Source organism: Cherax quadricarinatus, chromosome 13 (assembly GCF_038502225.1).
Source record: "Cherax quadricarinatus isolate ZL_2023a chromosome 13, ASM3850222v1, whole genome shotgun sequence".
NCBI classification, from domain to species: Eukaryota; Metazoa; Arthropoda; class Malacostraca; order Decapoda; family Parastacidae; genus Cherax; species Cherax quadricarinatus.
In genome coordinates this window covers 20,895,473-20,910,746 of record NC_091304.1, presented here as the reverse complement: position 1 = coordinate 20,910,746, position 15,274 = coordinate 20,895,473, and the positions used below count along the sequence as shown (strand labels likewise).

Here is a 15,274-nt window from a genome sequence, read left to right as displayed (position 1 = left end):
GTCTATGTTCACCTATCAGTAAAATAGGTACCTGGGTGTTAGTCTACTGGTGTGGGTCGCATCCTGGGAGAAAACTGAAGTAATTTGTAGATGAATGGCTCAGAGAACCGACACGTTGATAAATTAGACACATGTGCAACTCTTGGGTATCCTCAACATTATTATTATAATCAAGGGGGAAGCGCTAAACCCAGAGGATTATACAGCGCCTGGGGGGGATGTGGAAGGCATTCAGGCTTAATTCGGGGAACTGGAGCACGGATCCAATTCCCTAAATCAAGAGCCCCTCACCAACATCAAGGAACCTTCCTTGAGGGGAGTATCCTCAACAAAGATACCCAAGAGTTACCTAACACCTGTCTTGAACAGCCACAACATCTTACTCAGTTTACAGTGGCAGTTTTACTTTCCTAGACATTTTTAATTCTTAATATTATTATTCGATATCATCTTTTCCATTATTATATTCTTTGTCGACTAATATTGTTATAGTGTGATTAAAGTCAATGATCTAATTAATAGAGTTTATTTACGTAAAACTATTTGTTGTTGCACAATAATCGTGTTATGTGTTGTCGTAAATCTTTATTGTGTGTGCAGTAATACTGATGGCTTATTACGCATGAGGGACTTACAGAGTGAGAGCAATTGGCCTGTGTGATGGTTTGGCTAGCCAGTGATCAGTACTAATGGCAAAACCACATACAAACAGGTATGCAAAAACGAAAGTTGTGTCTGCCCCAGCAGAGACAAGTGGGGTGTGGGAGGCGGGCTGAGTCTCCTGATCACCCCAGTAAATGTGGGAGGCGGACAGGGTCTGCTGATCACTCCAGCAGGGGGGAACAAAAGCCGCCTGCTCCCGTGTATCAACTGTCTTGCTAACTTTCTATACCTGAGGCCGTCGGAGCCGTCACACACTGGTTGATGTAAGTCCTTCATGCGTCTCCTGGCCCGTCTATTCATCTTTCGTTGACCTTCACTTCCCTGTAAGCTGCCTCCTCTTGCTTACTCATTACTAGTATACTTTATCATCGTGACAGTTACTGCGCTTAGCTCTGATGTGCTCCACTGAATACACGACAACTGCTGTTAACTGCTCACTCATTTTGCACAGGTAGAAAATTGTTTTTATGTTTTACTTTTTATATTGGTTTAGTTTTGAGACAGTTCAACCGAATTATTGAAGATCTTTTATTTTCACGTCATCTCTGGAACTGGAAGAACAGCCACTTTCACGTAGTAAGTTCTGGGTATTTTTGATGATTCAGAAGTAATCAGTCATACACAATAGCTGAGAGCTGTTCAGAGTATTGACTGTGTCTGGACATAATACCCCTATATGGGATCAAATCTGATTGTTATTCTCTTGTTATTTTTGACAGTACTCTTTATTTTTACTTTTTCCCTGTGTATGTGCCGTCATTGTGACATTGGTGGGAAGATGCAGGCAGCAGCACGTCGTGGTCACTGCTCTTCCTCCTTAAGTTCCTACCGAACACAAACGTAGTTTTCTCTCTCTTCTCTCATTATTCCCATTTATATTCTTAACATTCTCGCTCCCTATAGGACTCCGCCTGTGACATTACCTCACAGATAATGTTTCCTCGTATCGTCGTTGGCATTTTGTTTCAAACAATCCCTCATCCATTACAATTGTTACATCTCTGTATTTTGTAGTTTACAAATTAATCTCACGAGGAGCTGTATCAAAATCTTTCTTAATCTAAATAAATTTAATTTACTCATTCATTTCCTTCTAAGACAGTTCCTATAACTTTATTATAATAATTCAGTGACTGGATACACAGGATTTAATCAGCTAATAACATAAACTGTTTATTAGTTAACAAGTTTTTATTATTATTATTAAAGATTAGCCGGTATTCTCCCGGCCCGGGCCTTTTCCAAGTGGTGGCCCGGCCTTGGCTCCCTCTTTAGGGAGTGTCTGAGACCTAAGTCTCCCATGGGAGGAGGCACAAGTACCTCCTCATCTTTGGGACCAACTGTCCCCAGGCCTAGCCACAAGTTAGGCCTTTCTGGTCTGCCATCCCCGCCCCAAGGGGGCTAATGGGAATGACAGTCTTATGAGCTAAAGGCTCGGGCTCAGGCACCTACCCTACCCTAGGAGGGCTGGGCATGGTGTCGATGAACAAGTTTTTACCCACTGTATGTTGTATATATTTACCTCTGATGATTTTCGATCAGTGTTGAATGATTCATACAGGTTTAACACTTTTTAGTGACTAATATTTTTTTTTTTTTAAATTTACACTTATTTTTTTTATATTTTATTTAAACCATTATAAATTACAAGGTTTTATAAAATATTAAATAACACCACAATACAGGATCTGAACAAGATTACTAAGAATCATATCACAAGTGCAGAAGAAAAATTTTGAAAACCCAATACAAAGTAGGAATGTGTAACAAACACGCAAAATACATACATACCATTCACTGACATTATACCAAATGATAAAATATCTGACACATACACACAAAACTGTTGGGGGGGACCCCCCCCCCATTAAAACCCATCTATAAATACATCCACATCATTCGCACACATAATGATCACAGCAGTGATCAAACATTAGTTTATGTAACTTTTAGATAGACATGCAACTGTTTATGAGATTTTACTTAAAAACAAACTCTGGTAATTATCCTAAAACATTACTCCATAACAAAAATAAGCATTATACAAATTACATGATCATATAAATCATCAATTGCAAAATTTATACAGCATATGTATAATCTTGGAACCTTTTGATCACAGACGAATTACAGCAGATTCCACAGAATGGTTAAATCTATTTATATTAGAAGAAATCCAATTATTTTTAAAATAATGAATTTGTAATGTACCTCCTCAAAAACTTTATGTAGTAAAGGAGAAAAGTCACAACAAACTCATATTGAAATATTCATTATTACAAAATAACTGGACTCTTACTAAAGCATGGCTGAACTGATACATTTCGGTGAATTTTGTTGGAAGTAATCTCTGAACAGTCTCAAATGCTTAACTAATTATTATATCATTACAATATTATATCTCTTTAACCTTAACTAAGCAGTCTTCTGAAACTGACCAAGCTTACTGAACTATCACACTGTACACCACACCTTTATTTATCAAAAGCATCACTCACGCCCACGCATACCTCAAGAGGCCAGCTTAATTTTACCCCTTAAGATTGCAACGCCCATAAGTCCCTGACGCGGAAGCTACGATATCCCTGCGAAAAGGTTAAATGCCACCTGTTCCCAGTGATGTCCTTATTCCTCCGTTGCATCCCATAAAATATCGCTGCCAGTGCCCTGATTCTCTCCCTTACCGACACATGTCTGTGAACCCATGACGTATACACAAAATCTGTGACTAGATAACCCATTGCGTTCTGCATCGGCAACCCCCCCCCCCCACATCTAAGCTTAACGCCCTTAAAACACTAATTCCACCTCCACCCACCATACGTAAAACCCTACTAAACCATTCCTTCACTGGTTCCAACCTCGCACAAAAAAATACGGCATGAAAGACAGTGTCAATGTCCCCACACACACAACACTCCCCACCCTCCTGCACACGCCTATTTGCCAACACTTCTCCAGACGGCAATATATTGTGGAGAAATTTAAACATTACCTCCCTTACCGCTGCCTTCAATCGTAACCCTTTTAAACGGCCCCATATATCACTCCATGCATACATCGGATATATACCTTCCACTTTAGCAACCACCTCCCAACCACCCACCTGAACCAGTCGTCCTATCTTGACCCTGCGTGGGTCCCGTGCATAAATTAATAACCTCAACATTCCCTCACACATCTGGACATCTCTACCCCTCATCCAGCGCTCCAAATCCCTTCAAACCCATGACAAACCTGTGCCTGCAACCCTACCCTCCCTCAAATAACTGTGTTTAACATACATGCCCAACATCCTTTGATGCAATGCCATTAACCCCAGCCCTCCCCGGCATGCCGGAAGACACACATCTCTCAATAACCAGTCACATCCCGAACCCCAAATATATCGATATACACGCTTCAACAGACGCTTCTCATCACACGTATTCAAGGGATATGTACACAATCCTGCCAATCTACCCAGAACCCTATCCACAGCTTCTCTCGAATTCACCTCCCTCGCCTCCTTAAGATTTCCCATATGAACAACCCCACACACTTTAATTTGACACACCAAGGGCCAGCCTTCTTCCTGTCCTAGAGCCCCACCCACGCCATCCCCCACCCTCATTAGCATAGACTTTTCCCTATTAACCGTCATCCCTGTTGCCCTTTCTAAACGCTCCACCAATTCACCCACCTTTCGTAAATCCTTTGACCTTCTAAATAGAACCGTGGTATCATCCACATAACCCACGATCCCTGGTTCCACAGCCACTTCATCTCTCTTCACTCCCTCCCTTACACTCCCTCGCACAGCCCTATAGAACGGATCCTGAATCAACGCAAAGAGAAGCTGCGACACAGGGCACCCTTGCCTCAAGCCCCTTTCCATCCTAACTAGTTTTCCTAGCCTACCATTTACCTGCACCCGTACCATGGCCTGTTCATACAACACCTTTGCCCAACTGACGATTTCCCTCCCAAACCCTTGCCACTGCATTAACTTCCACAGCGCCTCACGCTCCACAGTTATATGCCGCATGCCAATCCAATGCTAATACCCCACCTTTATTTGCCCCCCCACTTTCGTCTATAAACCTACGTATGATCCCTTGCCCCACACACATTGATCGCCCAGACACACCATATTGACCCTCATCCAAAACTTTGTCAAGAACTCGTTTCATCCTATTCCCTAACATTTTAGCAAAGATCTTGTAATCATCACACATTAAAGATATCGATCGATAATCGTGTACGCAATCACAAGACTTCTTTTTCGGAACCATGACCACCACACCCGTACGTTGCTGTTCCCCCAATCTACCTTTGGTTTTCATAGCATTAAATAAAACCACTAAAAATTCACACAAACATTCCCAGTTTTCCTTATAAAAATCACAAGGAATACCATCAATCCCCGGCGATTTTCCCACACTCATACCCTCCACTGCCATTCTAATCTCCTCCTCGCTTATAGGTCCACTCAAATTCATCCGATCCTTATGCTCTAGATTACAACATACCCATTCACCCATTTCCCCTAGCACCTCATCATTAACCACCACTCTTTTGCCATGCATCTCGTACCATGCATCCACGTAGCAACCCATACCCTCTGTTGACATGAGCACCTGCCCCTGACGATACCCCTCCATTTGCTCCTGGACACTCAAGCTCATTATTTCCGTCGCCCTGAGACGTTTTCCCTGCTCTCTCAAGACATATACCGAAGGACAGTCGCCCCATAAAACCTCATCGATTCCTCCCGCAATTCGTGCCGCATCAAATTCACGATTTTGAATGTCCCTAATCAGTTGTTTTAAACCCTCAATCTCAGCCCCTGGATACTCACCACCCCCTCCCATATAGCATTCCTGCAGTTGACCTTCAAGGTAATGTAAAACACCATATTGATATCTCCGCTCTTCCTTTCCCCGCTTCTGATAAAAATCCTTCACCTTCCCCTTACCAACCGTGTCCCACCACTCAAGGATGTCTACCCCCCCAACCATCTGCCCACCATCTCCCCCAAGCACTCTCAAAAGATTCCCTCCCATCCCCTTTGCGCAATAACCCAACATTCAACTTCCAATAACCCCTGAAATGCTTTGGCAATCCCTCCCAATCCAAGTCTACCAGAACCCCTCTATGATCAGAGAAGCTCACATTCAATGCACAAACGCTGCTTACCCTCACCCCCCGAGAAGCATAGATTCGATCCAGCCTCGCCGCATAATCGCGGCTAATGAACGTATGCATGACCCCACCCACCTCCTCCCCTCCCACATCCACTACATTCACACCTCACAATAGATCCCCTAAATACCCCGAGAAAAAAACCCTTCCTCTAGGTTCTACGTCCTTACGGTGAACAATACAGTTCCAATCACCTCCTAGAATCATTACGACTGGCAGCAATCTTAAATGGTAAACAAGGACATCCCTAAAGAACCTATTTTTGATGCCCATGTCTCCTTCCGCAGGCCCGTACACCCCTATGAAACCCACTTGAACCCCACCCCATGCGCCATCCACCCGAACCACCTGACCCTCCTCCACCACCTCACATCTTTGCAGAGAAAACGGGCTAGCTTCTTTAATTAACAATGCCACACCACCTTTCAATCGTACAGAACAACCCATGTACACATCGTATCCATCAATCATTAACTCTCCCAATGATTTATAATTGTGTTCTTGCAGGAACACGACGTCAGGTACATATCTCTTTAAAAATAGCTCGAGACTCTTACATTTATCTACTGACTTCAACCCTTTAATATTTAAAGTAATACACTTGAAGGATTTAAAGGAGGCTTGCCTTTAAACACCTTAATACTCTTAAATCCTAGACGAGCACCCCCCTCTCCCCCACCCCCCCGTGCCTTCCCCTTTCACATGCTCAATCCTCTTTGTTCCACCCGTACCCCTACGGGGCACATCATACCATGCTTTTTTCCCAGACCTTTGCCCAGGAGTCAAAACGTCATCACTATCGGTTATCACAGCAGCTCTCTTGCGAGAGCTACGATCTGCAACCATATCCTCCTCTAGACTGGTATCCCTGTGGACGTCCACTACTACAACCTGCTCTGCTTCCACACCACACGCGACCTGCACGTTGGGGCCTCCTGCCCTTGCCTCTACACCCTCGTTTTCCAGCCTAGCATGGGTCATTGCAGACGCCAAAACGTCCAGCAATTCATGCAGAGCCTCCTGAATGGATGCCTCCATCACATCCTGAGCAATTTCAGAATCCTCCTCACCCGTCGCCGACACCAAGCCTACGTCCTCTCCAACTCCAGGTATGGTCACACATGTAGAAGACAATTCTGTCTCCCTCTCTACCTCCTCACTCCACGTCTCCCGTGCCAGAGACTCACACTGCGTTCCCATAGCGTATGTTTGCTGCTTCGTTGTGTCATTAGTCCTTGCATCATCCGTTGATCTACCTCGTCGCATAGGACATTGCGCTGCGATGCGGTCATGTGTCCCACATAGTGGACACATATGCCTCTGACCCGTGTACATAACGAAGACGTGAGTACGGCAGTCCTCCATCACCACGTACGATGGTATAGGGTGCTTTAGGGACATTTTAAGGAAAAAAGACCCTTCCGGCATACCAACAAGCGGTCCATCATGCCAACGTCCCATTGTCGCCAAATGTATTGTACCATAACGCTCAAAAACGTTCCTTAAATCACTCTCATCAGCTTCAAAAGGAACATTACGCACCTTGATCCAAGTGTAAAACCATGATACATCATGGAGGTGGACAGTAACACCAGGGTTAACCAGCTTAACCACATCCTGGTACCTGGCCACCATATTTTCATAGGTGCTGCTCTGCTGGAATTTGACAAAAAGCCGTGAACTACCATTTAACGAGACGCCATAGAGTTCCTCATTTGCGATGCCATACGTGTCTCTTAATATCGCCGTCAGCAAAAGATGGGTGTTCTGACTATTGAGCGATACCTTCACAAGCTCAAGACAATGTTGACACGTCTACGTCCACCTTCTGCCATTACGAAAGTACTGAGGAAAACTGCGCAGAAAACCAGTTGATTCAGGAGCAACTGCGTAGCCTGTCCACACGGCCCGAGAGCGATGAGGACAATATTTACACTTATTAGTGAGATAAATATATTATTTACCACAGCATCGTTAGTCCCTTTTTCATGTCACAATTTTTGTAATTTTTTCCACTTATCTGCCAATTTATTTTTTTAATTATTTTTTTTTTCAAAGATAGTCTAGAGTGGATAATCTACTTTTTTTTCGCGCTCCTTCAAAATATATTTTTTCATTGTCCCTTAATAATATCTTACTGTCATATGTTTATTTCAACGGGTTACCTATAACTTATTCTTGAGTTAAAGTCACGTTAAATTAGAAATCTTTGTCTTCACGTGAAAATTATTCATTTGTCTCACACATTTTAATTCCTTTGATTTTATTTTTCACATTTTACCGACTCATCGCTAACTTAAACAAGTGTGACTCAAACTTGCTCTCATATGGTATTTCTTTTTCAAAATTTGTCTCTCTTTTCATCTTATCTTCTTATAATAATATACTTTGCACATTGTTTCTTCAAATCGTTTGTGAGTTTACTGGGAAGCTTTCTCCACTTAAATTCTAATTTTCGTGTCTATGACATTTACCATCTTGACAAATACACGAGTATATACAGAGATATAAACGAGCACATTAGTGAACACAGAGAGGCAGAGACACGAGGGAAAAACTATTAAAATGATTAAAAACACATTTAAAGGTGTGTGTGTGTGTGTGTGTGTGTGTGTGTGTGTGTGTGTGTGTGTGTGTGTGTGTGTGTGTGTGTGTGTGTGTGTGGAGGGGATTGTCTTACATTTATGTGGTGCTGGTAGGAAAGGTGAAGGCAGTCCTGAAAGATTGCCTTGATCGTTAACAAAGCTTTTGCTACCATTTGTAATTGTTACCGAAGGGATGTTAGGAAGTATTTCTTCAGTCCTAGAGTTGTCAGGCAGTGGAATAGCCTAGAAAGTGACGTAGCGGAGGCAGGAACCATACATAGTTTTAAGGCGAGGTTTGATAAAGCTCATGGAGCAGGGAGAGAGGACCTAGTAGCAATCAGTGAAGAGGCGGGACCAGGAGCTACGAATCGACCCCTGCAGCCATAAATAGGTGAGTACACACACACACTAGTGGATCTACTGGCGACCAGTGAAGAGGTGGGGCCAGGAGCTGTCACTCAACCCCTAAAACCACAAACAGGTAAGTACAAATAGGCAAGTACACACACACATACCTCTGGTCAAGTATATCGAGAAATTGCAGAAAGTGAAGAGGTTTGCAGCAATACTTGTCCCGGAGCTAAGGAGTATGTCCTATAAGGAAAGATTAAGGGAACTCAACCTGATGGCACTGGAGGACAGAAGAACCAGGGAGGATATGATAACGACGTACAAAATACCAAAAGGAAATAGGAACACGAGGGCACAGCTGGAAGTTGAAAGCTCAAATGAGTACTAGGGATGTTAGAAAGTATTTCTTCAGCCTTAGAGTTGTCGGGAAGTGGAACAATCTGGAGTGAAGTGGTAGAGGCTTTAAAACGAGTTATGATAAGGCTCTTGAAGCCAGGAGAGAAAGAAAGAGAGAGAGAGAGAGAGAGAGAGAGAGAGAGAGAGAGAGAGAGAGAGAGAGAGAGAGAGAGAGAGAGAGAGAGTGAGTTGACCTGGTAGAGACCAGCGAAGAGGTGCAGCCAGGAGCTGTGAATCGACTCCTGCAGCCACATATAGGCGACTACATATAGGTGTGTGTGTATGTGTGCGGGTGAATGCTTGTATTTAACTGTTCTGGTGTTGCTGGCAGCCTCCGTCACCGTATGCTTATTCTGTCACCGTAGAGACCGCTAGAGCCATGCTTCAGCTCACTTATTGTAAGTATCTTGATATACCCTTCTTGTTCCTCTTGCACCAGCTGCCATCATCACATTCTTAATACGCTTTTCAGTATACTCAAAATATGAGCTGATTGTATGTTAAGTTACACTCGACGCGGCATTTGTAGATAATGTAGTACTTGTTTACATGTGGAATGTAATTCAGGTGTACATATAAGTGGTTCTGGTGTGCTTCTGTAAGTGGTTCTAATGTGTATGTAAGTGGCTCTGGTGTACAGTAAGAGCGAACAAAGTTATTACTGTGGCAATTTTGGGTTCAGGATTTTGCACCATAATGAAATAAATGTACATGACAAGTAAGCAAAGTCCTCGATGAGAAGGACAGACTGGCTGAGGTCAGGGGTAATCACCAATTCATACCCACTCGTGTACTTGTCCAACTTAAATTTAAAGGTGCCCAAAGTTCTTGTCTCGATGATGCTACCTAGGAGCTTATTCTACTCTTCTACATCTCTGTTACCAAAGCTTTACTTAACACCGACATCCATGTGTGTCATACCGGGCAGACCGTGCTAAAGTAGGCACAGGTCAGGGGAATGAGGCTAGCTTCTGGTATATTGTAAGTCAAACATTACATGTGTTGCTGCCTCTACGACACTTGGTGTATGTCAGGCACATGTCGCTGCCCCCATCACCACTAACCGATTATCCCTCTCTCTTCAACCATATGTAATGTGCTATTTATAAGAGAAATATCAACAAATGATCTAATTCCTACAAGATTGTTTGTGGTGCCTGTTACCTGCCAGTTTCAAGATTTATTGCATTAACATAAAGACAGGCATGTTTCTATATTTCAAGCTGCAATATATACTTAAAGCCAAGAGAAAAGACCCGGGCCGGGAGAATACCGGCGAAAAAAAAAAAAAAAAAAAGAACTATATTAGAAGTTAATTTCCTGGACATAGAGGGAGGTTAGTGGGAGCCCGACTCACATTATTATTATTACAATCAAGGGGGAAGCGCTAAACCCGGAGGATTATACAGCGCCTGGGGGGGGTATGTGGAAGGCATTCAGGCTTAATTTGGGGAACTGGAGCATAGATCCAATTCCCTAAATCAAGAGCCCCTCACCAACATCAAGGAACCTTCCTTGAGGGGAGCCCGACTCACAGACAAAGATGTTGGAGAAACTTACCCATAACGATCCGAACAATTTCCCTGCCACTCTGTGAAGTTTCACACTTATCTTCGAGTTTCACCACTCACAAACTGCTGAATTATTTTCTAAGTAGTTTTCTTAAAAGTATGTATCTCAAGGAAACTGAACACAACCGTTAACACGAAGGAAACTGAACACAACCGTTAACCAAGAGCATCAAAAGAAGAGGAAATCAATGAATTCTTAAAGTTGGAACATAACGGTACAGCCTAGCTCAGCTCACCACCACTATACGCAAACAACGCGTCAAAGTTTATTCTCTATAAGGATTACAATGTTGAATTTACAGAATTTGGTTATTGTGTGGTTTACATGTAGTTAAATAATGATTACAGAGTGTACCACTAGAACGCCTAGCATGGCTAGGCATTTCGGGCAGACTTAGTTTAATTCTTTATTTTAAAATATTACAAATTATGAGGTAAGTTGGTATTATGGCTAAGTGACTAAATACTAGTTTGTGAGTTTAGCAATGTGAATGCTTTTGTTTTGGCACAGTACATAGTTTCAGTATTGGAGTATCACAGGATTCATTATTTTAAGATTGAGATTAATATTTCTGTTTATGGTGAAATGGGTGTGAGTGTAAGTGTGAACCACTAGGTGGTATTCGTGGAGTTAGTTGATGGGGTGTATCAGGGAGATAAGATGTTTTCTAATGGTAGTTTTAAAGGTGATGAATGTGTCTGCAGTTCTAGAGTTCTCAGGTAGGGTGTTCCAGATTTTAGGGCCTTTGACATACATTGAATTTTTGTAAAGGTTTAGTCGGACATGGGGAATGTCGTAGAGATGTTCGTGTCTGGTGTTATGCCTGTGGGTTCTGTCACAACTATCAAGAAAGCGTTTTAGGTCAAAGTTGATATTGGAGTTTAAGGTCCTGTAGATGTAGATTGCACAGTAGTAAGTGTGGATGTACTGAACAGGGAGTAAGTTTAGATCTATGAAGAGTGGGGGGGGGGGTGTTGCCAGGGATGGGATTTAGTGATTATTCTCATTGCAGCTTTTTGTTGGGTTATTATTGGCTTTAGGTGTGTTGCTGCAGTTGACACCCAAGCACAAATAGCATAGGTGAGGTATGGATAAATAAGTGAGTGAGTGGTATAATGTGAGAAGGGCATTTTGCGGCACGTAGTATCGTATCTTGGAGAGGATCCCAACCGTTTTGGATACTTTTTTGGTTATGTGTTGGATATGGGTGCTGAAATTCAGGTTGTTGTCAAGGTATAGGCCTAGGAATTTGCCCTCATTATGTCTGGTAATTAGAGTGTTGTCGATCTTAATGTTAATTTGTGCATCTCCTGCTCTGCTACCAAACATAATTGTTATATATTCCACACTGAAAAGAAATCGGAGATAAAACAGGATTCCATCAATTATAAAAAAATAAATATGTGGGGGGGAGGGTCGATCTCTAGCTCCTAGGCAAGACAACCAACAACAATTTCACTTAGGTTGTACCTTCTGAGTGACAGTACTCTTATCAACCATCATTCTTTCTGGGAGGACTTAAACTTGAGGTAGATTCTCACCACATGTGAGCATTAGAGGTCATCCTAAGTGAGCAAATGACAACACAGAGTCACAGGTTAATTCCACTTAACCCATATGTTGTTTATGATTAATTAAAATACACACCTATATAAATTACCTCCAATATGATATTGCTAAGGCCAGGCTTTAAGATATACTAAGGTAGGATAAAAGTTCTAAGTTTGTAAAATATGTAGGAACTCTGAGACCTTTTTGCGCAAAGATTTTTTTTAAGATTATTTCATATATATATATATATATATATATATATATATATATATATATATATATATATATATATATATATATATATATATATATATATATATATATATGTGTGTGTGTGTGTGTGTGTGTGTGTGTGTGTGTGTGTTTTGAGATGCTGAGATAGAAGATCGAGAATACCTCCTTTAATTTCTTGCATTGTGTGGAAGAGGTTATTAGGACATTCATTTAGTAGCGCTAAACCCGTAGAGGTCATATAGTGCCTAAGGAAAAGGGGAGGCAATCGGATTTGACCAAAGGATACGGAGAATTGGTCCAGTTCTTGGAGTCAGGAACACCTCACCGCCATGAAGGTACCTTCTTTGAGGGGACTGGATATTGTAAAAGCTGGAACTGTGTACCAATTGTAATAGCACCAATATAAATAGCATTAGTAGTAATAGTAGTATTATCCTTAGTACTAGTAGCAGTATCATCCCTTGTACTACTAGTAGTAGTATTATCCCTAGTACTAGAAGTAGTTCAAATAATACTGGTTGCATCAGGGATGGTAACATCATGGTGGTACTAGTTAAACTAGTACTAATATTATTAAAATAATATTGCCGACACTGGGTAGAATCAGCATTTTTTTTTCGTACAATTATCCGTAACACAGCGTACACAGTACGCTGTAACACGGTGGTACACCGTACCACACCGTACATAGTACGCTGTGCAGTCTCACAGCATTGATGTCTTGCTGTGGAAATTGTCACTCGTAGCTTTTCAGGGCAGTCTTAGGCAAGTCGAAATCATGTCAGAGATAATGAACCAGACATGGTGAAAAAACTGAAGAGAACATTCAGGGATTAATGTAGAAAAGGGCAGAAGAGATGATGTTGAATGAGTGACCCATGGCTAAGAGCAGTGTATGATGAGAACTTTAATGATATATTTTAAAAGGACCGTAACTGATAAGAACGAATGCAACAATATCTTTGAGACGATGAGTATTTTATAAGTTAGTGGACGAATCAGAAGCAGACAACGAAGACTATCTGAATTAACCTAATTTGGTACAGATGTATGCAGGATATTATTAGATTAAAGGAGAAAGCATAAAATCCGTAGGGGGTCATGCTACCGCCTAGTGAGTGAGTTGTAATTAGGTTTGATCAAGTCCTTCATGTTATCAAGGATGCAGATAATTAGAGAGATGAAAATCTATTGTTATTATTTGTTTATTAAGTTAACCATATATATCTACTATATTAACATATATAAAAATAGGCTGGTAGGTTCTTGCTTGTACTTCAGAAAGGTAGCAATTAATGTCACTAAACTAGCACATTAACAATTCAAAGAACTGGCTGTTTTGAAGAGGTATTCCATTAATGGTTGACTAAACTAAATTAGGTCCACTTACCGTTACTGGGAACCTCCACATTGTCTTGCTGGAAAATTTTCTTTGGTTTTAACACTTGACAAGTTGAGAACTAAATGTATTTTTTTATTTCTTAGTTCATGTAAGAATTTGTAAGCAAACTGAATTCATAAAATATTGCAACACTTCACATGTATTACTTTTCCTGTCGGTTAACACGCACCATTAAGAGCATCTACGGAGCTCAAGTGCTGTCTTTTGCTCACGGGTGTAAATGATTAAATGTTTCTTGTACTGATACACTCATGAGAGGGAGTTCTCTGTAGCAGCCTAGGCGGTATGTTGCGGTGTATTCTTATAATGATATACACAAGCGTGTAGTTTGCCTGCGAACCTAGGCTGTGTCCTGGGGTGTACCATACATGATGTGTACACACTGAACTGTATATATATTATTATTATAATAAAAAAGAAGCGCTAAACCTACAAGGGTCATACAGCATTGTATATATATAATTATATATATACTGAGTTTACCTTGGTTTCTATGATGGGGTTAAAAGTATATTTGGTTTTAGTGTAACATGTGGCCTTAATGACCCACATGAAGTCAACAGGCCTTAACCTAGCCGAAATAAGGATGTATCCGTGAAGGTGAGCGATGCAGTGATGCTTCTGCAAAGGAGCTCAGCGATATATAACAGCGGTAGCACTAGTAAGAAGCAATACAGAACAGATAACGTGCTACCAGCAGCAGTGCTGGAAGACTACTGACGGTGGAGCCACGGTGGAAGTGGGCCACCACAGCCACACTATGCTGCTGGCCCGCTGGTGGTGGCAGTGACTGTGGTGGTACGAGTGATGGTAGTGGTTTGGATAGTGGTACTCGCATATATGTGGTTGCTGGAGTCGAGTCACAGCTCCTGGCCCCGGTAGCGGCGGCGGTGGTAGTGGTTTGGATGGCGGTGCAAGTGGCTGTGGTGGTAGTGTTGGCGGTGGTAGTGGTGGTGGTGGTGGTAGTAGCTGTGGTGATAGTGCAGGTGATGTAGCCGCGTCCGTAGGTCACCGCCCCCGCGGCCTGGTCCCAGATCAGGCCTGGTCGCTAGCCTGATTGATCAAACTGTCGGTGTCCGTCGCCAGTAGCCTAACTTATACACCACAACCCAGCTGATCAAGAACTGACTTGAAGAGCCTTCGAGTTCCCTCTTACAGACGGACAAGGGTTTGTTGGTAATCCCCCTTATGCATGAAGGGTATTAAAAAGCCGTGGTCCCTTTACACTTACTGAATTCATTTGAGTGTACTCTTCGGTCCCCTGCTTTTTACCGGGGGTATCTTGCATTGTCTGTCCAGCCCTTTGTATTCATATATAGATATTTTGGTGTACGGG

At 42.1% G+C, this 15,274-nt stretch overlaps 1 protein-coding gene across 1 annotated transcript in view; it reads right to left on the bottom strand.

Annotated features, from left to right (window-relative positions):
- The window catches only part of spz6 (Spaetzle domain-containing protein 6), a 115,270-nt gene extending 100,544 nt beyond the window's left edge, over positions 1-14,726 (bottom strand). The window contains exon 1 of the mRNA XM_070084576.1: positions 13,927-14,726. Coding sequence (XP_069940677.1) covers positions 13,927-13,947 — 21 coding nt within the window. The 5' untranslated portion in view covers positions 13,948-14,726. The remainder of the gene's footprint in view (positions 1-13,926) is intronic.
- Positions 14,727-15,274: the final 548 nt, after the last annotated feature.